This window comes from Chlorocebus sabaeus, chromosome 20, assembly GCF_047675955.1.
Source record: "Chlorocebus sabaeus isolate Y175 chromosome 20, mChlSab1.0.hap1, whole genome shotgun sequence".
Taxonomy (NCBI): Eukaryota; Metazoa; Chordata; class Mammalia; order Primates; family Cercopithecidae; genus Chlorocebus; species Chlorocebus sabaeus.
Window position 1 is genome coordinate 45,248,664 of NC_132923.1, and position 27,817 is coordinate 45,276,480.

General features: G+C 35.1%; 1 protein-coding gene across 10 annotated transcripts in view; it reads left to right on the plus strand.

Moving 5' to 3' along the window:
* Window positions 1-27,817, plus strand: part of HFM1 (helicase for meiosis 1) — a 126,463-nt gene that overhangs the window by 20,080 nt on the left and 78,566 nt on the right. For all 10 annotated transcript variants that reach the window (XR_012090027.1, XR_012090026.1, XM_073008588.1 and 7 more), the window contains 11 exons: window positions 3,307-3,377; window positions 4,053-4,185; window positions 5,052-5,203; window positions 5,785-5,862; window positions 6,084-6,242; window positions 8,550-8,750; window positions 8,831-8,919; window positions 25,510-25,553; window positions 25,657-25,758; window positions 26,152-26,297; window positions 27,147-27,241. Coding sequence is in view for 8 of the 10 variants with exons in the window: in XM_073008588.1 (XP_072864689.1) it covers window positions 3,307-3,377; window positions 4,053-4,185; window positions 5,052-5,203; window positions 5,785-5,862; window positions 6,084-6,242; window positions 8,550-8,750; window positions 8,831-8,919; window positions 25,510-25,553; window positions 25,657-25,758; window positions 26,152-26,297; window positions 27,147-27,241 (1,270 nt within the window). In the remaining 2 variants the exon portion in view is untranslated. The remainder of the gene's footprint in view (window positions 1-3,306; window positions 3,378-4,052; window positions 4,186-5,051; window positions 5,204-5,784; window positions 5,863-6,083; window positions 6,243-8,549; window positions 8,751-8,830; window positions 8,920-25,509; window positions 25,554-25,656; window positions 25,759-26,151; window positions 26,298-27,146; window positions 27,242-27,817) is intronic.

The following is a 27,817-nucleotide window of genomic DNA, read 5'->3' on the forward strand; positions in this document are numbered from 1 at the left end:
GAATGCAAGGATCATGACTTAACTTACTTACCTGCCTACTTCCAAATACATTGAAAGGCAGATAAAGTAAGGCAGGTAAAGTAAGGAAATTGTTCTGGCAAAAGTATAGACATAAGCAAGGGTGAAGATAAAAAAGTATGAAATATGTTTGGAAAGAATAAGCTTTCCAGTTTGGCTGAAGGGAAAGATATGATTAAAGAAGTAATAAGAAATATTAGATAGTTATCTTAGGATCATATCATAAAATGTTATGAATACCAAGGTCAAAGGGTTTTTTATTTTATTTTTGTTTTTTATTTTTTCCCCAACTTTGTTGAGGTATAATTGACAAATAAAAATGGTATATATTTAAGGAGTATGACATGATTTTTTTATATATATAAACATTGCAAAAATAATTACCACAATCAGGCTAATTAATGTATCTATCACCTTTCACAGTTATTTCTTTTTTGTGGTGAAAATACTTACAATCTCTGTAATACGGAGAAACCATGTAATATTTTTGAACATGTCAAATATCATCATTAAAACTATGCTTTAGGAATATATAATTAGTGACTCAATGCTTGGGAGTGTTCTAGCATCCACAAAAGTTATGGTCTAGTTGACAAAATGAAAAATGAATTCCGGATATTGCATAGCTGTGCTAGAGAAATGTAGCAACAATAAGTAATCTTGGGTACTCCAGGGATCATCTGAGATAATTCTGAAGTATGGTTAGAAAATATTTGCCTGACTTCTCATGAAAAGTCGTCTCCAATGCAGATAGCTGATTTGAGTAAAAATGAGGGAGAGGGATCAATAAGAGGGTTATACATGTTGATACAGTAACTATAAACAGAGCCAGTGTTTAGCACTTTATTCAGCATGGTGTCTCAATGCTGCCACACTTTCTTTGCTCTGGTGACCAAAATAGGATGGAAACATAGGAAATATGTTAGCAGTAAGCTGTTAAAGATGTTTAATTATCTGTACAATGGCTGATTCTCCTTATCCCTTACTGTAAAGTCTTTCCATATGACACTGGCTTTTAAAGAGCTTTTGAGGGTCTTTATGCTATATTAGCACAGCTGAAATGGTTCTGTTGTTTAGGGGTCTTTATTAGTTAGGACTACTGCTTACACGTGTGTCCACTGATTTATTGTCTAAAAAGTTCTTTTTGTATAAAACTCATTGTCCTATACCTTGTTTCCAAGTGTGTATTTAAAGTGGAAGACTGAATGCTATTTGTGATAATTTGAGAGTTCGTAGATTACTTGGACACACTTTATTTTCTTATTCTCTTTAAATATTTTACTACATTTGAATCCTCAGGGCAATAAAAGTTTTCTCAGATTGATCCTACCACAGTAGTCTTGTCATTTTCAGTTCTGCAGACATTTTCCCCGTAATTTCAGTGACACTGCTGAGAGTTTATTGAATGTAAGGCAAAAAATTGATTTCAGTTGTTGATAGTGATGATAAATGATGTTAGCAGTTGAGTTTTCTTATGAGCTGAAACACTAATTCTGTATCTACTCTGAATCAAAGATTCATTTTTGTGAATATAAATTGATATGGAGCTATCTAATGAGAGAAAAACCAACATGATGGCCCACTCATGGGCTTGTTGCAAATAAATATTTGATAGTAAGAGACATGTTTTGAAGGAAAAATGAGATTCCTTCTAAAGCTTATGGATTTTCAAATTCAAAATTACGTTTTTGTTTGGCACAGATATGACACTTTGCACACCAGAAAGTAAAATGAGGATTTATAAATTAACTGCTTGATGTAATAATTGCAAACCTATATTAACTGAGTACTATGTGTCAGGCACTGTTCTAGGTATGTGGGATATGTTACTTAAGAAAACAGACAATGAATCCTTGCTTTTGAGGAGATATCATTCTTGGGATGAGGGTGGGAAAGAAGCTATATCTCAACAACTGTAACAACATATACATAAGTCATAGAGTTTTTTAGAAAGTGGTGACTATTATGGGAAAAGAAAAAAGTAGAGCAGAGTAAGGGGGTTAAATTGGGACTACTGGGATTCGTGGCTCAGGGTATAGAATTAAACAGTACTTAGGGTAGACCTTGAGAAGGTCAGATGTAAGCACTTAATGGAGGGAAAGGAGCCAAGGAAATATGGAGGGAGGAACAGTCTAGGCAGTGGAAAGCCTGGTGGCAGGAACATGGCTGATGTTTTTGAAGAACAGCAGAGTTCAGTATAGCTAGAGGAGATGAGTCGGGGGAAAGAGTAGTAGGACATGAAGTCAGAGAGATAAAGGCAGGGGCTGATGCGGGGAGGGAGTGGCAGTGGGGAGACAAGGTCATGTAGAGCCTTATACCCCTATACTTTGAGAGAAAGGGAGGATTTGATCAGAGAAGTGATATGATCTAAGTTTAAACAGGATCACTATAGCAATCCATCAGTTCTTGTATATCTTTATAAAAATCCAGTTGTTTAAATAACTGTGTACTTGTGTTCTCAGATATGTTCTTAACTATCTTATATCTTCTAATAGATTATAACAGTCTCAATTGTAGGAACTCATTTTCTTCTTTATTTACAGCTTCCCACAGCTTTCTAAGTCTATTAATGTATTCTGTATATAGTGTTGAATGACTGTAGTTGATATATTGTAAGAAGAATACCATGTAAATACAGATATCTCCCAATCTGTCAATAGACCCTCACCTTGGAGAGGGCACAGTTTATTCTTCATATCTATTGATATTTTTGAACTTTCTTGTAGGGGAAGGATGATTTAAGTTCTTCCTTCCAAGCCAGTATGTTGATAATTACAATTAAACCCACCACTTAACACAACTAAATTATCAAAAACAAAGAGATTTAGTATTAGGTAACCAGAAACACATCAGCTAATGAAGAACAATCAATGCTTAATGAAATAGTTGAGTGAAATTCTGTACATTAAAGAAGAGATAAAAATCAAGTGGCCTTGTCAAGGTAAATAAGAAGAAGCACTACTCTGGAAAAAATAAACTAGAAGTATAGTTCTGATTTACTTGCCATTATGTACTTGCATCTCTTCCATCATATTTAGCACTCAAGTATAACCCTTATATAATCTCTTATTTCCCTATAGGAACTTTGCAAGTTCTTTTCAGAATACAGAATGTGACTGGAGACTAGAATAATTTATGATAATTCTTTTCTTAAGATGCCAAATAGCAAATGCTAAAACCTCATCATTAAATGTTGTCAGAATCAATATTAATGTAACTGAATTTTAAAATTAAAAGTAACCAATTTTTTAAATTGTGAAATATTTGACTCCTTAATGTTATTGTAAGCGGCAAAATTTAGAAGTATTTTCAAAGAATTTCCATATTTCAACTATATACAGTCCAAAGCCTTTGATGATGTAAGTATTTTATTTAACTTATTTATTTTTCTACCTTTCACTAGGTTGTAATCACTAGATTGGGACAGCTGGGATTTACTAGATCTTTATGTTTGCACTGCCACACTCAGTGTCTAGCACATTATAGGAGCTCAGAAAATATTTGGTAAATGAATATGTGTGATTTTCGTAGGTGGATTTGTTTGTATTTGAGTGCAGTGGTGAAATCTCAGCTCACTGCAACTTCTACTTTCCAGGTTCAAGCAATTCTCCTGCCTCAGCCACCCAAGTAACTGGGATTACAGGCGTGAGACACCACTCCTGGCTAAGTTTTGTATTTGTAGTGGAGACAGGGTTTTGCTTTGTTGGCCAGGGTCGTCTTGAACTCCTGACCTCAAGTTATCTGCCTTCCTTGGCTTCCCAAAGTGCTGGGATTACAGGTGTAAGCCATCACGCTCAGCCAGGAATGATTTTCTTCTAGGTCTACACTGACAAATAAAACAGGGTGATAAAATACTAATAATGTTATTTTTCGAGAGTAGAGGCTCTAGAGCAAAGTTACAATTTCTATAACTTTAGAGGAGAAATGTTTGAATTATTATTCCTTAGATTCTTATTAAGACTTTTTTTTAACAAATTGAGAATATGTATGAAAAATTCTATACGTTACATGATTGATAACTTTTTACTTTTTAGCTTCTTTACACAGATAGGAATTTTGTGATTTGTGCTCCAACTGGTTCTGGAAAAACTGTAGTGTTTGAACTAGCTATAACAAGATTGTTAATGGAAGTACCATTGCCATGGTTGAATATTAAAATTGTTTACAGTAAGTATTTATTTTAAGAGTGATGATTAATTATAATAACGAAAAACCATTGAAGCAAAATGAAGAAATGAATTCAGTTTCTGGCCTTAGGAATTACTTGGTTTTCTATATATTTCTAGTAAAGTCTGGTCCTATTTGTCATTAAATTTAAAACACATTTTCCAGAATTATAAATAAAAAGTAATATTTGAATTGAGAATTTGACTTTTACATGCTTATTTTTTAAAGGACAGGCAAAATGAACAAATAAAATCAAACATTTTGTAATTCTAGAAATTTGCATAGGCACTTTTACTCTCCTTAGGTGTGTATTTTTTTTAATTTTTTTTAATCAAAGTAATATATGCATATGGATTAAAAATCAAGTATCACTAAAGGCCTTATGATGAAAAGTAATCATCTTCTGCCCTACCTTTCTCCACTTTTAGTTACACTTGCCTGAGAAATCATTTCTATTTTTAGTTCTTTTTGGTTATTGCCTTGATATCTCTAAATCAAACTTGTCTAACTTGTGGCCTTCAGGCCGCTTGTGGCCCAGGACGGCTTTGAATGCAGCCCAACACAAATTTGTAAACTTATGACAATTTGTAATGTTTGCAAAACATGAGAATTTTTTTTCTTTAGCTTATCAGTCATCGTTAGTGTTAGCATATTTTATGTGTGGCTCAATACAGTTCTTCTTCCAGTGTGACCCAGGGAAGCCAAAAGACTGGACCCCCCTGCTCTAAATAATATGCCTATATTGTTCATTTTTATCTTAGGAGTATGTAGATGTATATTTTTATGCTAACTTTATTAACCAAAGTTTGTGAAAATAATTTTAAAATTGAACTGATGTTCAAAGTAAATATTTTATACTGTTACAGTGGCACCAATAAAAGCCTTGTGTAGTCAGCGTTTTGGTGACTGGAAAGAAAAATTTGGACCAATAGGATTGAATTGTAAAGAACTTACTGGAGATACAGTAATGGATGACTTATTTGAGATTCAGCATGCCCATATTATTATGACAACTCCTGTAGGTATTATTTATACTTTATGATTTCCTTAGTTCGTTAGAAAATACCTATTTTTCTTTACCGAGACAAAAAGTTTAAAAAATACAAACTAGAAGCATATATTTACAATGTAAACAAATGAACATTAAAAAAATACTGCAATTCAAGGCCTAAAAAGAATACCTACAAGTCAGTAAGTAAAAGACAAATGACCAAATTGGAAAAATTGACAAAGCATAGGCAGTTTGTTATTGTGGATACTTTGTAGTCATATTTATTGCTTTATTCTTTTACCTAAGTAGTATATTATAGAGGGAGGTCCTTGGTAGAATTTAAAAACAGGTAATAAAACTTGGACTTAGAATATTTGTGGTTCAGTGTAAAAATAATTGAGGGCCCAGTTTTAAAAATACCTTTAAGACTGTAAAAATTCTTTAAGTATTTTTTAATTTTAAAATATTTTTCAGGATACTCTTAAGGGATCAACCAAAATTGCCCATTATTTGTAATATGTCATGTTAAAAATATTATTGATATCTGAATATTTATTATAATTCCTTATCACATTAAATTACTTGTATGCTTTTTTTTTTCTGTCTAGGAAAAATGGGATAGCATGACTAGGAAATGGAGAGACAACTCTTTGGTTCAACTGGTTCGACTGTTTCTCATTGATGAGGTAATGAATGCATTCACTTTCAGAGATAAACATAAAAGGATAATTAGAATAAGACAGAAAGAAAAAAGACATTTCAACCAAACTATGTGTGTGTTTTATCCCTTCAAATGGAAAATGCTCATTTTCTCAAGCAAGAATGTTAGTATTATTGAATATTTTAATTGATTTACATGTATTTATAATTCTATAGCTAATGATTTTTTTCTTGATTTCCTGCTTAGGTACATATTGTAAAAGATGAAAATCGTGGTCCAACTCTTGAAGTTGTAGTCAGCAGAATGAAAACTGTACAGTCTGTTTCTCAGACTTTAAAAAATACCAGCACTGTTATTCCAATGCGATTTGTAGCTGTATCTGCAACAATTCCAAATGCTGAGGATGTGAGTTACAATTTTAGCTGAGCTCTTAGGTTTTTTATGACTTGTGACATATTTAGTTATTTTGATCTTAGAGAAAAGTGAATTTTTTTGTACTTTGCTTTAATAGGAAAGTATGTTGTAGAAAGTTGTGGCTAGATCTTATAAATATGACAGTATTAAGGCCATAAAATTTGGTTAATCAGGTTTAATAAAATATTTTTTGTGGACATGTGGACATCTCTTGTTTGCTAGTATCTAAAAGTCTTAGTTTCATGGGTCTCAGGTGCCTCATAATGACTTCACTAATAATATGTGATGGTGGTTGTAACTAGCTGACTCTAATTGTATAGTGAAGTATGGTGGAGAATAAAAATAATTGCTTAGATGATTACCACTTGTTCCTCAATTCTGTATGCTTGGCATTGTGGTAGACACTAACAATAGATGCAAAAGTGAAAATATGTGGACTCCGTCCTTGAGGAGGATTTCATGGTTAATGAGGTACATGGACATGTAAAGAAATAATAATATGCAATATTGTCCTTTCCATAATGAACAGATGACTTAATTTTTTCTTCAATTTTTAAGTAAACGTCTTGAAAAATAATAGTCTCACTCTACTTTCTCACTCCTACTTACTTCTCAGCCTACTATCATACTGGTTTTCCCCTACTAGTTCTTAGAAATTGTTTTCACAAATAGCCATTATATTGTTTATTCCAATGGAATATTTTGTCTTTATCGTTAATTTGGCACAATTAATCATTTTCTTGTTCTTAAAATGACAGCTTATTTTGTTCGTATTTGTCAAGAATAATATAGAAAAATTTAAAGTTTATTAAAACAACAAAACTAAATCCTAGTGTTTGTCTTTCCACATGTAGGAAGCATAATGTATATACTTTTTTTTGTAAGCATGTAGGAATCATAATGTATATACTCTTTTTTTTGACCTACATTTCATCTATAAACATTTTTATATCATTAAATATTCTTCAGTAATATTTTTGTGGTTTTGTTGTAATTTATTTATCAAACGATATAATAATGGAAGATTATTTCCAATTTTTGCTATTGTAAACAGAGTGAAATTAATATATCTGAAACATCCATGATTATTTCCTTAGGGTGAACTTTTAGAATGAAATAACTGAATCAAAGGATATATAAAACTCTAAAGAAGCACTTCTTTCAATAAATGTTGTATTCATTTACACTTCTACCAGAAGCTATTTTCCTGTATCCTAACACTGGATCGTTTAATAATGGAATTATTATTGCTACTATTATTTTTAAATATTTACAGGACATATTGTTTAGTGTGGTATCACATTTAAAAATTTTTTGCTTCTTTGATTTCTACTAAAGTAAATTTTTTTAATATATTTATCAACTACTTTAAGTTCTTTTTTAAAAACTTGCCAGATTATGTCATTTGGCTTTTTTTTCACTTTGGGATACTAAATTTTTCTTACTTATTTGTAAGCCATTATTATGTACTAGTACTCTCTAATTCATCAAACTTTTCCCCTTTGTGATAAACACTACTTCTGTGAATGCTGTTTCTCTTTCTCTTTGTCAGATCTTCTTCCTCCGTTTTCCCCTAAATTAAGGTCTTTATTCTTGGCCTTCTGCTCCCCTCAAACTAAATTCTTGTGTGATCTTATCCCTATTCATGATAACCTTGAACCTATTTTAATGTTTTCTTCCTGTCAAAACAACAGTCAGTTTCATAGCCGGGCATGGAGCCTGATTATTAACTGGGCTATGTAAAGATAAAGATTGCTTACCACTGTTCCAGAAACTAACTAGTGACTCTAGGTTGAGTCTGAAGTTTGCTTTTGGCACTGGCATCTCTCAAGTGTTTGTTGTCTGCTTAAAAACTTGTCAACCCTTGCAAACCTAAACCAACTTTTACTTTGCTACTATTTATCTAATATTTAGGACAACACAAAAGAGATGTCAGCTATTTTGAGGCATAGTTTTCAAAAATAGCAAAGAAGGTAAAATGATAGTGAGAAATTTGTTCTCTGTGACAAAATTGATTTTAATTTTTCTTTGGATTCTTATGAAGGAAAATAAAACTAATAATAACTAATTGGAAGTTTGCCATGATGAAAAGTGGGTATAATCTTGAAATACTACTGTTGGTAGTGTTGACCACTATATCAACAGAATAATATTAATTGAATATGTAATATTGAAAAAGACAGTATACTTGATTAAATACTTTTATAGCTTGACCTTAAAGTGATCTGTAATTGGGTTGTTTTTAGCAATAAAACTTTACTAGAAAAATGTTTTAATGGACGTTTTTGTGTTTTAAAGATTGCAGAATGGCTTTCAGATGGTGAAAGACCAGCTGTATGTCTGAAAATGGATGAGAGCCACAGACCAGTGAAACTTCAGAAAGTGGTCCTTGGATTTCCCTGCAGCAGTAACCAAACTGAATTTAAGTTTGATTTAACCCTCAACTACAAAATTGCCAGTGTTATACAAATGTATTCTGATCAGAAACCCACACTTGTGGTATGGATTGTTGATAGCTTATTTTTTAGTATATTCAGTTTTTAACATGATTAATACAAAAGTTATGAATTTATTTTCAGTTTTGTGCAACAAGGAAGGGTGTGCAACAGGCTGCTTCTATTCTTGTGAAAGATGCTAAATTTATTATGACTGTGGAACAGAAACAGAGGTATAGTTTTTCATTTTTTCATGGAAGTAGAAGGACTTTTAGGGCTCATCTAGATGAGATGAGAAAATTAGGCTTGTCCCATAACCTTGGGGTAAACCTCAGTGTCCTCATCTATAAAATAAGGATAATGGTAATTTTGAGGATTAAGTGAGATAATGAGTCTTAGTGCAGGGGTGATCCAGGTTTCTTGAATGATAAAGATTATCCATACTACTGTCAATCTTTTTTTAACCTAATTTCAATCCAACATCTTTTATAGTCTTTCACTAAAGCTGATCTTGCGAATTAATCTTTAAGGACTTTCTATCATATTTGGCCACTTCCACCTTACTTAAACACTCTGGGCTCTGTGCTTCCATGACCATTTCTACTGATTTTCTTCCTACTTTGCAGGCTGCTTGTTCTCAGTCCCTTTTCACCTCTTCTACCCAACTCTTTTTATTTATTTATTTATTTATTTATTTTTTATTATTATTATATTTTAAGTTCTAGGGTACACGTGCATAACGTGCAGGTTTGATACATATGTATACTTGTGCCATGTTGGTGTGCTACACCCATCAACTCGTCAGCACCCATCAACTCGTCATTTACATCAGGTATAACTCCCACTGGAATCCCTCCCCCCTCCCCCCTCCCCATGATAGGCCCCGGTGTGTGATGTTCCCCTTCCCGAGTCCAAGTGATCTCATTGTTCAGTTCCCACCTATGAGTGAGAACATGCGGTGTTTGGTTTTCTGTTCTTGTGATAGTTTGCTGAGAATGATGGTTTCCAGCTACATCCATGTCCCTACAAAGGACAAAAACTCATCCTTTTTTACGGCTGCATAGTATTCCATGGTGTATATGTGCCACATTTTCTTAATCCAGTCTGTCACTGATGGACATTTGGGTTGATTCCAAGTCTTTGCTATTGTGAATAGTGCCGCAATAAACATACGTGTGCATGTGTCTTTATAGCAGCATGATTTATAATCCTTTGGGTATATACCCAGTAATGGGATGGCTGGGTCATATGGTACATCTAGTTCTAGATCCTTGAGGAATCGCCATACTGTTTTCCATAATGGTTGAACTAGTTTACAATCCCACCAACAGTGTAAAAGTGTTCCTATTTCTCTACATCCTCTCCAGCACCTGTTGTTTCCTGACTTTTGAATGATCGCCATTCTAACTGGTGTGAGATGGTATCTCATTGTGGTTTTGATTTGCATTTCTCTGATGGCCAGTGATGATGAGCATTTTTTCATGTGTCTGTTGGCTGTACGAATGTCTTCTTTTGAGAAATGTCTGTTCATATCCTTTGCCCACTTTTTGATGGGGTTGTTTGTTTGTTTCTCATAAATTTGTTTGAGTTCTTTGTAGGTTCTGGATATTAGCCCTTTGTCAGATGAGTAGATTGCAAAAATTTTCTCCCATTCTGTAGGTTGCCTGTTCACTCTGATGGTAGTTTCTTTTGCTGTGCAGAAGCTCTTTAGTTTAATGAGATCCCATTTGTCAATTTTGGCTTTTGCTGCCGTTGCTTTTGGTGTTTTAGACATGAAGTCTTTGCCCATGCCTATGTCCTGAATGGTACTACCTAGGTTTTCCTCTAGGGTTTTTATGGTATTAGGTCTAACATTTAAGTCTCTAATCCATCTTGAATTAATTTTCATATAAGGAGTAAGGAAAGGATCCAGTTTCAGCTTTCTACTTATGGCTAGCCAATTTTCCCAGCACCATTTATTATATAGGGAATCCTTTCCCCATTTCTTGTTTCTCTCAGGTTTGTCAAAGATCAGATGGCGGTAGATGTGTGGTATTATTTCTGAGGACTCTGTTCTGTTCCATTAGTCTATCTCTGTTTTGGTACCAGTACCATGCTGTTTTGGTTACTGTAGCCTTGTAGTATAGTTTGAAGTCAGGTAGCGTGATGCCTCCAGCTTTGTTCTTTTGACTTAGGATTGTCTTGGAGATGCGGGCTCTCTTTTGGTTCCATATGAACTTTAAAGCAGTTTTTTCCAATTCTGTGAAGAAACTCATTGGTAGCTTGATGGGAATGGCATTGAATCTATAAATAACCTTGGGCAGTATGGCCATTTTCACGATATTGATTCTTCCTATCCATGAGCATGGTATGTTCTTCCATTTGTTTGTGTCCTCTTTGATTTCACTGAGCAGTGGTTTGTAGTTCTCCTTGAAGAGGTCCTTTACATCCCTTGTAAGTTGGATTCCTAGGTATTTTATTCTCTTTGAAGCAGTTGTGAATGGAAGTTCATTCATGATTTGGCTCTCTGTTTGTCTATTACTGGTGTATAAGAATGCTTGTGATTTTTGCACATTAATTTTGTATCCTGAGACTTTGCTGAAGTTGCTTATCAGCTTAAGGAGATTTGGGGCTGAAAGGATGGGGTTTTCTAAATATACAATCATGTCATCTGCAAACAGGGACAATTTGACTTCTTGTTTTCCTAACTGAATACCCTTGATTTCTTTCTCTTGCCTGATTGCCCTAGCCAGAACTTCCAACACTATGTTGAATAGGAGTGGTGAGAGAGGGCATCCCTGTCTTGTGCCAGTTTTCAAAGGGAATTTTTCCAGTTTTTGCCCATTCAGTATGATATTGGCTGTGGGTTTGTCATAAATAGCTCTTATTATTTTGAGGTACGTTCCATCAATACCGAATTTATTGAGCGTTTTTAGCATGAAGGGCTGTTGAATTTTGTCAAAGGCCTTTTCTGCATCTATTGAGATAATGATGTGGTTCTTGTCTTTGGTTCTGTTTATATGCTGGATTACGTTTATTGATTTGCGTATATTGAACCAGCCTTGCATCCCAGGGATGAAGCCCACTTGATCATGGTGGATCAGCTTTTTGATGTGCTGCTGGATCCGGTTTGCCAGTATTTTATTGAGGATTTTTGCATCGATGTTCATCAGGGATATTGGTCTAAAATTCTCTTTTTTTGTTGTGTCTCTGCCAGGCTTTGGTATCAGGATGATGTTGGCCTCATAAAATGAGTTAGGGAGGATTCCCTTTTTCTATTGATTGGAATAGTTTCAGAAGGAATGGTACCAGCTCCTCCTCGTACCACTGGTAGAATTCAGCTGTGAATCCATCTGGTCCTGAACTTTTTTTGGTAGGTAGGCTATTAATTATTGCCTTAATTTCAGAGCCTCCTATTGGTCTATTCAGGGATTCCACTTTTTCCTGGTTTAGTCTTGGGAGAGTGTTAGTGTCCAGGAAATTATCCATTTCTTCTAGATTTTCCAGTTTATTTGCGTAGAGGTGTTTATAGTATTCTCTGATGGTAGTTTGTATTTCTGTGGGGTCAGTGGTGATATCCCCTTTATCATTTTTTATTGCGTCTATTTGATTCTTCTCTCTTTTCTTCTTTATTATATAGTCTTACTAGCGGTCTATCAATTTTGCTGATCTTTTCAAAAAACCAACTCCTGGATTCATTGATTTTTTGGAGGGTTTTTTGTGTCTCTGTCTCCTTCAGTTCTGCTGTGATCTTAGTTATTTCTTGCCTTCTGCTAGCTTTTGAGTGTGTTTGCTCTTGCTTCTCTAGTTCTTTTAATTGTGATGTTAGAGTGTCAATTTTAGATCTTTTCTGCTTCCTCTTGTGGGCATTTAGTGCTATAAATTTCCCTCTACACACTGCTTTAAATGTTTCCCAGAGATTCTGGTATGTTGTATCTTTGTTCTCATGGTTTCAAAGAACATCTTCATTTCTGCCTTCATTTCTTTGTGTACCCAGTAGTCATTCAGGAGAAGGTTATTCAGTTTCCATGTAGTTGAGTGGTTTTGATTGAGTTTCTTAGTCCTGAGTTCTAGTTTGATTGCACTGTGGTCTGAGGGAGAGTTTGTTATAATTTCTGTTTTTGTACATTTGCTGAGGAGTGCTTTACTTCCAATTATGTGGTCAATTTTGGAATAAGTGCGATGTGGTGCTGAGAAGAATGTATATTCTGTTGATTTGGGGTGGAGAGTTCTATAGATGTCTATTAGGTCTGCTTGCTGCAGAGATGAGTTCAATTCCTGGATATCCTTGTTAACTTTCTGTCTCGTTGATCTGTCTAATGTTGACAGTGGGGTGTTGAAGTCTCCCATTATTATTGTATGGGAGTCTAAGTCTCTTTGTAAGTCTCTAAGGACTTGCTTTATGAATCTGGGTGCTCCTGTATTGGGTGCATATATATTTAGGATAGTTAGCTCTTCCTGTTGAATTGATCCCTTTACCATTATGTAATGGCCTTCTTTGTCTCTTTTGATCTTTGATGGTTTAAAGTCTGTTTTATCAGAGACTAGTATTACAACCCCTGCTTTTTTTTGTTCTCCATTTGCTTGGTAGATCTTCCTCCATCCCTTTGTTTTCAGCCTATGTGTGTCCCTGCATGTGAGATGGGTCTCCTGAATAAAGCAGACTGATGGGTCTTGACTCTTTATCCAGTTTGCCAGTCTGTGTCTTTTAATTAGAGCATTTAGTCCATTTACATTTAAAGTTAATATTGTTATGTGTGAACTTGATCCTGCCATTATGATATTAATTGGTTATTTTGCTCGTTAGTTGATGCAGTTTCTTCCTATCCTCGATGGTCTTTACATTGTGGCATGTTTTTGCAATGGCCGGTACCGGTTGTTCCTTTCCATGTTTAGTGCTTCCTTCAGGGTCTCTTGTAAGGCAGGCCTAGTGGTGACAAAATCTCTAAGCATTTGCTTATCTGTAAAGGATTTTATTTCTCCTTCACTTATGAAACTTAGTTTGGCTGGATATGAAATTCTGGGTTGAAAATTCTTTTCTTTAAGAATGTTGAATATTGGCCCCCACTCTCTTCTGGCTTGTAGAGTTTCTGCGGAGAGATCTGCTGTTAGTGTGATGGGCTTCCCTTTGTGGGTAACCCGACCTTTCTCTCTGGCTGCCCTTAAGATTTTTTCCTTCATTTCAACTTTGGTGAATCTGGCAATTATGTATCTTGGAGTTGCTCTTCTCGAGGAGTATCTTTGTGGTGTTCTCTGTATTTCCTGGATTTGAATGTTGGCCTGCCCTACTAGGTTGGGGAAGTTCTCCTGGATGATATCCTGAAGAGTGTTTTCCAACTTGGTTCCATTTTCCCCCTCACTTTCAGTCACCCCAATCAAACGTAGATTTGGTCTTTTTACATAATCCCATACTTCTTGTAGGCTTTGTTCATTTCTTTTTCTTTTTTTTTCTTTGGATTTCTCTTCTCGCTTCATTTCATTCATTTGATCCTCAATTGCTGATACTCTTTCTTCCAATTGATCGAGTCAGTTACTGAAGCTTGTGCATTTGTCATGTATTTCTCGTGTCATGGTTTTCATCTCTTTCATTTCGTTTATGACCTTCTCTGCATTAATTACTCTAGCTATCAATTCTTCCACTTTTTGTTCAAGATTTTTAGTTTCTTTGCACTGGGTACGTAATTCCTCCTTTAGCTCTAAGAAGTTTGATGGACTGAAGCCTTCTTCTCTCATCTCGTCAAAGTCATTCTCCGTCCAGCTTTGATCCATTGCTGGCGATGAGCTGCGCTCCTTTGCCGGGGGAGATGTGCTCTTATTTTTTGAATTTCCAGCTTTTCTGCCCTGCTTTTTCCCCATCTTTGTGGTTTTATCTGCCTCTGGTCTTTGATGATGGTGACGTACTGATGGGGTTTTGGTGTGGGTGTCCTTCCTGGTTGTTAGTTTTCCTTCTAACAGTCAGGACCCTCAGCTGTAGGTCTGTTGGAGATTGCTTGAGGTCCACTCCAGACCCTGTTTGCCTGGGTGTCAGCAGCAGAGGCTGCAGAAGATAGAATATTTCTGAACAGCGAGTGTACCTGTCTGATTCTTGCTTTGGAAGCTTCCTCTCAGGGATGTACTCCACCCTGTGAGGTGTGGGGTGTCAGTCTGCCGCTAGTGGGGTATGTCTCCCAGTTAGGCTACTCAGGGGTCAGGGACCCACTTGAGCAGGCAGTCTGTCCCTTCTCAGATCTCAACCTCCGTGTTGGGAGATCCACTGCTCTCTTCAAAGCTGTCTGACAGAGTCGTTTGTGTCTGCAGAGGTTTCTGCTACCTTTGTTGTTGTTGTTGTTGTTGTTTAGCTGTGCCCTGTCCCCAGAGGTGGAGTCTACAGAGACTGGCAGGCCTCCTTGAGCTGCTGTGAGCTTCCCAGTGGCTATGTTTACCTACTTAAGCCTCAGCAATGGCAGGCGCCCCTCCCCCATCCTCGCGCTGCCTTGCCCTTAGATCGCAGAGTGCTGTACTAGCAATGAGGGAGGCTCCGTGGGCGTGGGACCCTCCTGGCCAGGTGTGGGATATAATCTTCTGTTTTGCCCGTTTGCTAAGACCCTTGGTAAAGCGCAGTATTGGGGTGGGAGTTACCCGATTTTCCAGGTGTTGTATGTCTCAGTTCCCCTGGCTAGGAAAAGGGATTCGCTTCCCCCTTGCGCTTCCCAGGTGAGGCAGTGCCTCGCCCTGCTTCAGCTCTTGCTGGTCGGGCTGCAGCAGCTGACCAGCACCAGTTGTCCGGCACTCCCTAGTGAGATGAACCTAGTACCTCAGTTGAAAATGCAGAAATCACTGGTCTTCTGTGTCGATCGTGCTGGGAGCTGGAGACTGGAACTGTTCCTATTCGGCCATCTTGCTCCGCCCGGCTGCCACATTTTCTTTATCCAGTCTATCACTGATGGGCATTTAGGTTGATTCCATGTCTCTGCTATTGTGAATAATGCTGCAATGAACATATTTGTTCTTGTAGCCTTGTAAAATAATAATTTATATTCCTTTGGGTATATGCCCAGTAATGGGATTGCTAGCTCAAAAGGTGTTTCTGGTCTTTGAGAAATTGCCACAACGTCTTCCACAATGATTGAACTAATTTACACTAGCAACAGTGTAAAAGCATTGCTTTTTCTCTCCAATCTCGCCAGCATCTGTTGTTTTTTGACTTTTTAATAATTGCCATTGTGACTGGCATGAGATGCTATCTCAACGTGGTTTTGATTTACTTTTCTCTAATGATCAGTGATGTTGAGCTTTTTTTCATAATGTTTGTTAGCCACATGTGTATCGTCTTTTGAGTAGTGTCTGTTCATGTCCATTGCCCACTTTTTAATGGGATTGTTTGTTTTTTTTTTTTTCTTGTAAATTTGTTTAAGTTCCTTGTAGACTCTGGATATTAGACCTTTGTCAGATAGATAGATTGCGAAAATTTTCTCCTGTTCTGTAGGTTGTCTGTTTACTCTTACGATAGTTTCTTTTGCTGAATGGAAGCTCCTTATTTTAATTTTAAGTTGATGCCATTTGTCAATTTTTGCTTTTGTTGTAATTGCTTTTGGTGTTTTCATCATGAAATCTTTGCCTGTGCCTGCATCCTGAAGGGTATTGCCTGAAGGGTATTTTCTTATAGGGTTTTTATAGTTTTGGGTTTTAAATTTAAGTCTGTAATCCGTCTTGAGTTAATTTTTGTGTAGGGTGTAAGGAAGGGGTCCAGTTTCAATTTTCTGCATATGGCTAGCCAGCTCTCCCAGCACCATTTATTAAATAGGGTGTCCTTTCCCCATTGCTTGCTTTTGTCAGTTTTGTTGAAGATCAGATGTTTGTAGGTGTGTGATGTTATTTCTGAGTTCTCCATTCTGTCCTTTGGTCTATGTATCTGTTCTTGTACTAGTCCCATGCTGTTTTGGTTACTGTAGCCTTGTAGTATAGCTTGAAGTTGGATAGCATACCTCCAGCTTTGTTCTTGCTTAGGATCGTCTCGGCTATTTGGTTCTATACAAATTTTAAAATAGTTTTTTTCTGATTCTGTGAAGAATGTCAATGGTAGTTTAGTGGGAATAGCATTCAATGTATAAATTACTTTGGGCACTATGGTCATTTTTTACAGTATTGTTTCTTCCTATCCATGAGCATGGAATGTTTCTCTATTTGCTTGTATCCAGTTTGATTTCTTTGAGCAGTGGTTTGTAGTTCTCCTTGAAAAGTTTCTTTACTTCCCTCCTTAGCTGCTGTTTTCCTAGGTATTTTATTCTTTTTGTAGCACTTGTGAATGGGGGTTCATAGATGGTTTGGCTCTCTGATTGCCTGCTGTTGGCTATAGGAATGCTAGAGATTTTTGCACATTGATTTTGTATCCTGAGAATTTGCTGAAATTGCTTAATAGCTTAAGAAACTTTTGTGCTGAGAAGATGACGTTTTCCAAATATAGGATCATGTCATCTGTAAACAAAGATAATTTGACTTCCTCTCTTCCTATTTAAATACGCTTTATTTCTATTGCCTGATTGCCCTTGCCAGAACTTCCAATACTATGTTGAATAGGAATGGTGAGAGAAGGGATCCTTGTCTTGGGCCAGTTTTCAAGGGGAATGATTCCAGTTTTTGCCCATTCAATATGATATTGGCTATGGGTTTGTCATATATGGCTCTTATTATTTTGAGGTATGTTCCTTCAATTCCTAGTTTGTTGAGAGTTTTTAACATGAAGGAGTGTTGAATTTTATCGAAGGCCTTTTGTGCGTCTATCGAGGTAATAACGTCTTTAATTCTGTTTATGTGATGAATCACATTTATTGGTTTGTGTATGTTGAACCACTTTTGCATCCTGGGGATGAAGCAAACTTGATCATGGTGGATAAGCTTTCTGATGTGCTGCTGGATTCAGTTTGCCAGTATTTTATTGAAGCTTTTTGCATGAGTGTTCATTAAGGATACTGTTCTGAGGTTTTCTTTTTTTGTTTATGTCCGCCAGGTTTTGGTATCAGGATGATGCTGACCTCATAAATGGGTTAGTGAGGAGTCCCTCCTTTTCAATTTTTTGAAATAGTTTCAGTAGAAATGGTGCCAGCTCTTCTTTCTACCTGTGGTAGAATTTAGCTGTGGATCTTTCTGGTCCTGGGCTTTTTTTGGTTGGTAGGCTAGTTATTACTGTCTCAATTCCAGAACCCGTTATTGGTCTATTCAGGGATTCAGTTTCTTCCTGGTTCAGTCTTGGGAGAGTGTATGTGTCCAGGATTTTATCCATTTCTTCTATATTTTCTGGTTTATGTGCGTAAAGGTCTTTATGGTATTCTTTGATGGTTGTTTGTATTTCTGTGGGGTCAGTGGTGATATCCCCCATATCATTTCTGATTGTGTTTATTTGATTCTTCTCTCCTTTCTTCTTTATTAGTCTAGCCAGCAGTCTATCTATTGTATTAAGTTTTTCAAAAAACTAGCCCCTGGATTTGGTGATTTTTTTTGAAGAGTTTTTTCATGTCTCTGTCTCCTTCAGTTCAGCTCTGATCTTCGTTATTTCTTGTCTTCTGTTAGCTTTGGGGTTTGTTTGCTCTTGGTTCTCTAGTTCTTTTAGTTGAGATGTTAGGTTGTTAACTTGGGATCTTTCTAGCTTTTTGGTAGGGGAATTTGGTGCATATATATGTTTCTCTCTTAACACTGCTTTAACTGTGTCCCAGAGATTCTGGTATGTTGTCTCTTTGTTCTCATTAGTTTCAAAGAACTTCTTGATTTCTGCCTTAATTTCATTATTTACCTAAGAGTCATTCAGGAGCAGGTTGTTCAGTTTTCATGTAGTTGTGTGGTTTTGAGTGTGTTTCTTAATCTTGGGTTCTAATTTGATTGTGCTCTGGTCTGAGAGACTGTTTGTTATGATTTCCATTCTTTTGTATTTGCTGAGAAGTGTTTTACTTCCAATTATATAATCAGTTTTAGAGTACATGCCATGTAGCTATCAGAAGAATGTATATTCTGTTGAATTTGAGTGGAAAATTCTGTAGCTATCGATCAGGTCCACTTAATCCACAGCTGAGTTCAGGTCCTGAATATCTTTGTTAATTTTCTGTCTCAGTGATCTGTCTAATATTGACAAGGGGTTGTTAAAGTCTCCACTATTATTGTGTGGAAGTCTGAGTCTCTTTGTAGATCTCTAAGAACTTGCTTTATGAATCTGAGTGCTCCTGTATTGGATGTATATATATTTAGGATAGTTCTTCTTGTTGCATTGATCCCTTTACCATTACGTAATGACCTTCTTTGTCTTTTTTGGTCTTTGTTGGTTTAATGTCTATTTGTCAGAAACTAGGATTGCAACCCCTGTTTTTTCTATTTTCCATTTGCTTGGTAAGTTTTCCTTCATCCCTTTATTTTGAGCCTGTGTGTGTCTTTGCATGTGAGATGGGTTTCTTGAAGACTGCATACCAGTGGGTCTTGGCTCTTTATCCTATGCCTTTTATTTGGGGCATTTAGCCCATTTACAGTTTCAGATTAGTATTGTTATGTGTGAATTTGATCCTGTCATCATGATGATAGTTGGTTATTTTGCAGATTTGTTCATGTGGTTGCTTCACAGTGTCACTGGTCTGTGTACTTCAGTGTGTTTTTGTAGTGGCTGGTAATGGCTTCTCCTTTCCATATTCCGTGCTTCCTTCAGGAACTCTTGCAAGGCAGACTTGGTGACTTCCCTCAGCATTTGCTTCTCTGAAAAGAACCTTATTTCTCCTTGCTTATGAAGCTTAGTTTGGCCAGATATGAAATTCTGGGTTAGAAATTCTTTTCTTTAAGAATGTTGAATATTGGTTCCCAGTCTCTTCTGGCTTGTAGGTTTTCTGCTGAGAGATCCACTGTTAGTTTGATGAGTTTCCCTTTGTAGTGACCTGACATTCTCTCTGGCCGCCCTTAATATTTTTATTTCATTTCAATGTTGGAGAATCTGATGATTATGTCTCTTCAGGTTGATGTTCGTGTGGAGTATCTTACTGGGGTTCTGTGCATTTCCTGAATTTGAATGCTGTCCTGTCTTGCTAGGTTGGGGAAGTTCTCCTGAAAGTTCTCTTGTAGTATGTTTTCCAATGTGGTTTCTTTCTCCCTGTCTCTTTCAGGTACCAGTTAGTTGTAATTTTGGTTTCTTTACTTAATCACTTATTTCTTGGAGGTTTTGTTCATTCCTTTTCATTCTTCTTCTTCTTCTTCTTTTTTTTTGTATTCTTGTCTGCCTGCCTTATTTCAGAAAGATAATCTTCTAGCTTGGAGATTCTTTCCTCCACTTGGTCTATTCTGCTATTGATACTTGTGATTGCATTGTGAAGTTCTCATGTTGTGTTTCTCAGCTCCATCACATCAGTTATGTTCCTCTTTAAATTGGCTATTTTTGAGTTGATTTTTGTGTATGGTATAAGGGTCCAATTTTATTCTTTTGGATATGGAAATTGTTTTTCCAGCCTCGTTCATGGAAGAAACTATTGTTTCCCCATTTCTTTTGGTGCCCTGATGGAAAATTAGTTGACTGTGTATGTTTGGACTTATTTCTGGGCTCTCTGTTGTGTTCCATTGGTCTGTGTTTCTGTTTTTATGCAAGTACTATATTGTTTTGGTTAGTGTGGCTTTATAGTATACTTTTAAATCAGAAAGTGTGTACCTCCAACTTTCTTTTCCTTCTCAGTTTTGCTGTTGTTATCCAGGGTTTATTGTGATTCCAGACTAATTTTATGATTTTTTTTTCTTCTATTTCTGTGAAGGATGCCATTGGAATTTTGATAAAGATTGTATTAAATATGTACTTCTTTGGGTAGTATGGACATTTTAACAATATTAATTCTTTCAATCCAAAAACGCAGGATATCTTCCCATTTATTTTTGTTTTGGATTTCTGTCACCATTGTTTTATAGCTTTCAGTGTACAGATCTTTATCTCCTTAATTAAACTTATTCCTAAGCATTTTATTTTTTGATGCTATCATAACTGGGATTGTTTTCTGGATTTCTTTTTCAGTTAAGTTATTATTTGTGTTTAAAAATGCTACTAATCTCTGTATATTGATTTTGAATCCTGCAACTTTACTGAATTATTAGTTCTAAGTTTTTTTAATGAGTTTTTGATTTTTTTTACATGTAATGTCTGCAAATAAAGATAATTTTACTTCTTCCTTTCAAATTTGAATTCCTTTTATTTATTTTTTTCTTATCTGATTGCTCTTGCTAGTACTTCCAGTACTATGTTGAATAGAAGCATTGAGAGTGGGCATCCCTGTGTTGTACTGTATTTTAGTGGAAAAGCTTTCAGTTGTTCCCCATTGATTATGATGTTGGCTGTGGATTTTTCATAAATGCCCTTTGTTATGTTAGTTGAGAAGTTTTCCTTATATGCCTGTGTTTTAAGAGATTTTTATCAAGAAAGGATGTTGAACTTGTCAAATGCTTTTTCTGTACCAATTGAGATGATTTGTGTTTTTTATCTTTCCTTCTGTTAATGTGATATATCACAGTGGTTGATTTGCATGTATTAAACCAGACTTTCTTGCCAGGAATAAATCCACTTGGCCAGGATGTATAATCCTTTTTGATGTGTTGTTGAATTCAGTTTGCTTATATTTTGTTGAGGATTTTTGCGTCAATATTCGTCAGAGATACTGGCCTATAGTTTTCTTGTAGTATATTTATGTGGCCTAGGTATCAAAGTGATAGTAGCCTCACAAAATATGTTTGGAAATATTCCCTCTAGCTGTATTTTTTTGGAATAGTTTATGAAGTATTAGTAGTGATTCTTCTTTGAATGTTTGGTAGAATTCAGTTGTGATGCTATCTGGTTCTGGGCTTTTCCTTGTTGGAAGATTTTTCATTACTACTTCAATCTCATTATGTGTTATTGGTCTGTTTAAGCTTTCTATTTCTTCCTGATTCAAACTTAGCAGGTTATATTTTTCTAGGAGTTTGTCCATTTCCTATATGTTATCCAATTTGTTGGTATTAATATATAATTGTTCTTAATAGTCCCTTGTGATTTCTTTAATTTCTGAGGCATCTGTTGTAATTTCTGCAGTTTCATTTTTATTTTGTTTCCTCTTTTTTTTTTTTAGTCTAGCTAGATATTTGTTTGTTTTTTCAAAGAACCAAGTCTTGGTTTTATTGATCATTTTCTATATGTTTTTGGTTGTTGTTCTCTATTTGACTTATTTCTCTTCTGATCTTTATTATTTCCTTTCTTCTGCTAACTTTGCATTTAGTTTGTTCTTTTGCTAGCTCCTGTAGGTATAATGTTAGGCTGTCTATTTAGCGTGTTCTTTTTTAATGTAGACCTTATTGCTTAAAATTTCCTTTTGAGTTCGAGACCAGCCTGACCTACACGGGGAGACTACGTCTCTACTAAAAACACAAAATTAGCCAGGTGTGGTGGCACATGCCTGTAATCCTAGCTACTCAGGAGGCTGAGGCAGGAGACTCGCTTGAACCCGGAAGGCATAGGTAGCAGTGAGCTGAGATCGTGCCATTGCACTCCAGCCTAGGCAACAAGAGTGAAAGTCTGTCTCAAAAACAAACAAAATTCCTCTTAGAACCACTGTTGCTGCATCTCATAGGTTTTGGTGTGTTGTCTTTCCATTGTTTCTTGTCTTAAGATTTTTTAAATTTCCCTTTTGGTTTCTTTGACCCGTTGATTGTTTGGGAGCATGTTGTTTAGTTTCCACGTACTTGTGATTTTTTTCAAAATTTTTCCTGTTACTGATTTCTAGTTTCTTATTGTTGTGGTCAGAAATGATACTATATATGATTTCAATCGTCTTGAATTTAGATTAATTAAAAATAGTTAAGTCTAGTTTTGTGGTTTAATGTATGATCTGTCCTGTAGAATGTTTCATATGCACTAGAGAAGCATATACATTCTGCTGCTATTCAATGCAAAGTTCTATATTTGTCTGTTAGATCCATTTGACTCAAAGTACAATTCAAGTCCAGTATTTCTTTGTTAACTTTCGGTCTGGTTAATCTATCATTATTGAAAGTGGGATATTGAAGACTTCTACTATTATTGTGTTGCTATCTATCACTCTCTTCATGTCCTTTAATAATGTTTTATATATTTTGATGCTTCAGTGTTGGGTGCTTATATATTTATAATTCTTATGTGCTCTTGATGAATTGACCCCTTCGTCATTAAATTATGACCTTCTTTGTCTCTTGTAACAGTTTTTGACTTGAAGTCTATTTTAACTGATGTAAGAATAGCCACCCTGCTCTCTTTTGGTTACTATTTACACAGAATATTTTCTTCTACCCCTTAACTTTCAGCCTGTGTCCTTATAACTAAGATGGATCTCTGATAGGCAGCATATGTTTGGATCTTTTTTTTTTTCCTATCAATTTAGATACTGTATGTTGTGATTGGAGAATTTAATTCATTTGCCTTCAGGGTTATTATTGATAGATAAGGGCTTACTCCTGCAGTTTTAATTGTTTTCTGATTGCTTGGTAGATCAGTTGTTCCTTTCTTTCTCTTGTTATGTACGTTTGTGATTTGTTGTTTTTCTGTAGTGCTAAGCTTTGATTCCTTTCTCTTTCTCATTTGTATCTCCTATAGCTTTTTGCTTTGCAGTTACCATGAGGCTTACATAAAATATCTTATAGTTATAATAGACTATTTTAAGCTGATAACAACTGAACTTCAATCACATACAAATACTCTAGATTTTTGCCCTCCCCCCACAATTTATGTTTGTTGACATAATTTACATCTTTTTATATTCAGTATTCCTTAACAACTCATTGTAGCTACATTTTTGACCATTTTGACTTTTCACCTTCATACTGGAGAGTTGAAAGACTTACAGATCACCATTACAGTGGTGGCACATTCTGAATTTGACTATGCGTTTACATCTACCTGTGTGTTTTATGCTTTCAATATGTTTTCATGATACTAATTATCATTCTTTTGTATGTGGTAGAAGAATAGCTTTAATCATTTCTTATAAGGCAGGTCTAGTGGTGAATTTCCTCAGTTTTTATTTATCTGGCAGAGACTTTATTTCTCTTCATTTCTGATGAACAGCTTTGCTTTGTACAGTATTGTATTGTTTACTGGCAATATTGTCTTCTTTCAGGGCTTTGACTATATCATCTTGTGCTCTCCTGGCCTGCAAGGTTTCTGCTGAGAAATCCACTGATAGTCTAATGGAGATTCCCCTATAAATTACTTGATATTTTTCTCTTGATACTTTTAAAATTCTCTCTTTGTCTTTGACTTTTGAGATTTTTATTATAACGTGCCTCAGTGAGGACCTTTTTGGGTTTGAACATGTTTGGTGATTTTGAGATTCATGGAACTGGATGTCCATATCTCTCCCAAGACTTGGGAATTTTTCAGCAATTATTTTGTTAAATAAGCTTTCTATGCATTTTCCTCATTCTTCTCCTTCTGGAACCTCCATAATATGAATACTTGTTTGCTTAATGGTGTCCCATAAGTCCTGTAGGCTTTCTTCACTCTTTTTTGTTCTTTTTTCTTTTTTTTTCCCTCTGACTAGGCTATTTCAGAAACCTAACTTCATTTCACAGATTCTTTCTTCTGCTTGTTTTGGTTTGCTATTGAAGCTCTCTATTTTTGATTTCATTCATTTAATTCTTTAGCTCCAAGATTTCTATTTGGTACTTTTTGAATGACTTTCTTATGCAGATAATGAATTGTCTTCCTGATTTCATTGAACTGTTTATCTGTATTCTTTTGTATCTCAGTGAGTTTCCTTAGGATTATTACTTTGAACTCCTTTTCAGGCAATGTGCAAATTTCTGTTTTTTGGAATCGGTTACTGGAGAATTATTGTGTGTGTTTGGTGCTGTTGTGTTTTCTGGTTTTTTTTTTTTTTTTTTTTTTTCATGTTTCTTGTGTCCCTGTATTGATATCTACACAACTAGTGGAATAATCCCCTGTTTCAAATTTGTAGAGAGGTACTTTCCTTTGGTCACTCTGGTCAAAATGTAATCAGTTGTTTATTCATTGTTTTGCTCTTTTTTGTGGGGAGGATGAGCATTAGGCATCTCTAGTTGACCATCTTGCTTCCTCCTGACCTAGTTTTGTTTTTGTTTTTGTTTTTGTTTTTGAGATGGAGTCTCTCTCTGTCACCCAGGCTGGAGTGCAGTGGCACAATCCTGGCTCACTGCAAACTCTGACTCCTGGGTTCACGCCTTTCTCCTACCTCAGCTGCCCCAGTAGCTGGGACTAACAGGCACCTGCCACCATGCCCAGCTAATTTTTTGTATTTTCAATAGAGATGGGGTTTCACCGTGCTAGCCAGGATAGTCTCTATCTCCTGACCTCATGATCTGCCTGCCTCGGCCTCCCAAAATGTTGGGATTACAGGCCTGAGCCACTGCGCCTGGCCAACCTAGTTTTTTTAAATGCCATGTCTATGTCTCAGAGCACTGGAAACACCTATTGTTTATTTCTATTTTTTTGTTGTTGTTGTTGTTTTTGTTTTTTGTTTTTTGTTTGGCTTACTAGTGATATAGTAGTTTTAGGAATTGTTACTTCTTATAATTTTTTTAAGGCAAATCATGAGAGTAGACTTATATTCTGACTTGTTAATCACCAATTATGTTTTTTTCTTAGGGGAAGTGAGTTTTCCAAAACTTGGTTTAAAAGTGAGCTTTAATATTACAGCTCATAAGTTTAGGGACTTTTGAATATGTAAGTTGGATATTTTCTGCTTCTTAAAATAGTTTTCAGATAATGATATTGTGAAAATTTTTTGATATCTCTAAGTTTTAAAATAATTAATAAACTGTTTCAGAGTCCTCTAATGTTACTGGGAGTAACTAAATAATTTTATGGTATTTTTAAATAGGTTACAGAAGTATGCATATTCCGTAAGAGATTCAAAACTGAGAGGTAGGTTTAGAGATAATTTTTGAATAGCATTTTCACATATAGATGAGAGGTGCCAATTATTGATAAAATACTAATAGTAGCAGCTGATATATTTATATTACAGATATCTTAAAAGATGGTGCCGCTTATCATCATGCTGGTATGGAGCTGTCAGATAGAAAAGTAGTTGAGGGAGCTTTTACTGTTGGAGATTTACCAGTTCTTTGTAAGTAAAACATATTTCTTGTGGATTCTATAAAATATTTTGGAAAATTATTTTTAAGAGGAAAAAAGGAAAAGCTCAAGTATTCTGCTTCTTTCTTCTTCTGAGAATCTAGAATTAAGTGGTTACCTATGCATGTAGATGCTACAGTAAATTCTTTGGCAATATTTAGTTCTTTGTCATATTATTGAACATAGTGTAATTTGAAAAACAAGAATTTAATAGGTTTTTGGATTTAAGGTGTGTTACTATTTTAGATTGTAATGTTCTTTTTTCTTTTCTAAATTTCTTATATATGAGATTTTATTACATTTATAGGAATGTCTTTTATTAAAAAGTCTTCATGAAGCAATAAAGTTAAATGGCTCAAAATTACTATGTCTTCATCTGATGCAGTTACTACCAGTACTTTAGCTATGGGAGTAAATTTGCCTGCTCACCTAGTAGTTATAAAATCTACAATGCATTATGCTGGAGGACTGTTTGAAGAGTACAGTGAAACAGATATTCTACAGATGATTGGTAGAGCTGGTCGACCTCAAGTAAGTGACAATAACTTTGCTTTTTATACTTAAAAACATGGTAAAAACAAAAAATTGTGTATTTTTTGATTAGCATGTCATAATTATATAAGGCTTAAAAGTAATATAGCAGAGAAAATTTACCTTTAATGGAGGAATAAAAGTAAAACAAGCCTCACCAACTGGGACATACTTCCTTCATTCTGTCTAAGCTTGCACTGGCTGATGAAGGGATGGGTTTATGAATGGATATACTCTTAAAGGTCTTTTGGTTTTGTTTTGTTTTTTTATTCTGAATGGGGGTACTCAGCATTTTGGATGGAACAGGTTTTCCTTGTTTAAGCCTGTCACATTACAGAACATGTAACATCCCTAGGTCCTAGCACTAAATGCTAATAGTGTTCCCAGGCATTATGACAAAGTCAGCCTAAATACATTTCAAAACATATCCTACTCTGACAAATACATGACTAAGTCATTTTTATAGCTATTATGGGAGCATCAGGAAGAGTATATTTTCAAAACATTTGTAAATATTATGTTATACAATTCTATAATTTCATGGAATAAATCAGATTATATATAAACTATACCAAATCTTACAACTTTTATGCAGTTACCAGAGTTTGTTTTGATTTTAACATTGCCAAAATTATGTTACATTGAAACCAAAGTGATATTTACAGCTATACTCTTGGAAGGTTTTTAAATTAAATTTTAGGTTAACAAAGTGAGAGCATTTTAAAGGTCTTTTTGAAGTGTTATTTCAGACAAGGAGACTGTTTAATATAAAATGAAAGTCTTGAGTTTTTGCAGAAGACTGGTACCAAGATGTGCTCTTCTTCACTAAATTTCTGTTTTTTTCCCCAGTTTGACACTACAGCTACTGCAGTTATCATGACTCGATTAAGCACAAGAGACAAGTACATTCAGATGTTAGCTTGTAGAGACACTGTAGAAAGCAGGTAATACAAAAAATGTTCCAAAATGATAGTAATGCTGATATAGCTTATTTTATTTCCTTTTAAAATATCAAAAGGAAATTTGGTTTGGAGATTTTTTTAAGGCCATTTTCTGTAAAGTTTTCAACAATTTAACTAGATAGTTTGTGTCATTTTAGAGAATTTAATAATTTTTTTAAAATGTAGTCATTTTATTCAGTGGTATTTCTTGACAAGCATGTATTCTTGTTTATAACAAACCCTAATTTGTAATAAAGCCTTAGTAATTATGATTATAATTTATATATGAAATTATATAAATTTATAATTACTAATTTGTAATAAAGGAGAAATATTTTCACATCTTAATTTAATAGTAGAGGAAATCTGGGACTTATTAGTAAGGTATTTAATGTATTCTCTTTTGGAGAAAGTAAGATATAATTTACGCTTCAGCTTTTGTTAAAGCAGTAATCCGTGTTCTATAACCATAAAGTAGAGAGATATATCTGAAGCCTTTTTAGAAGTTGAACTGACTTCTTAAGGTTTTCTTTTATGTTTTTGGAAATTAAGTTATAGTTCATGAATTAGTAAAGTAGC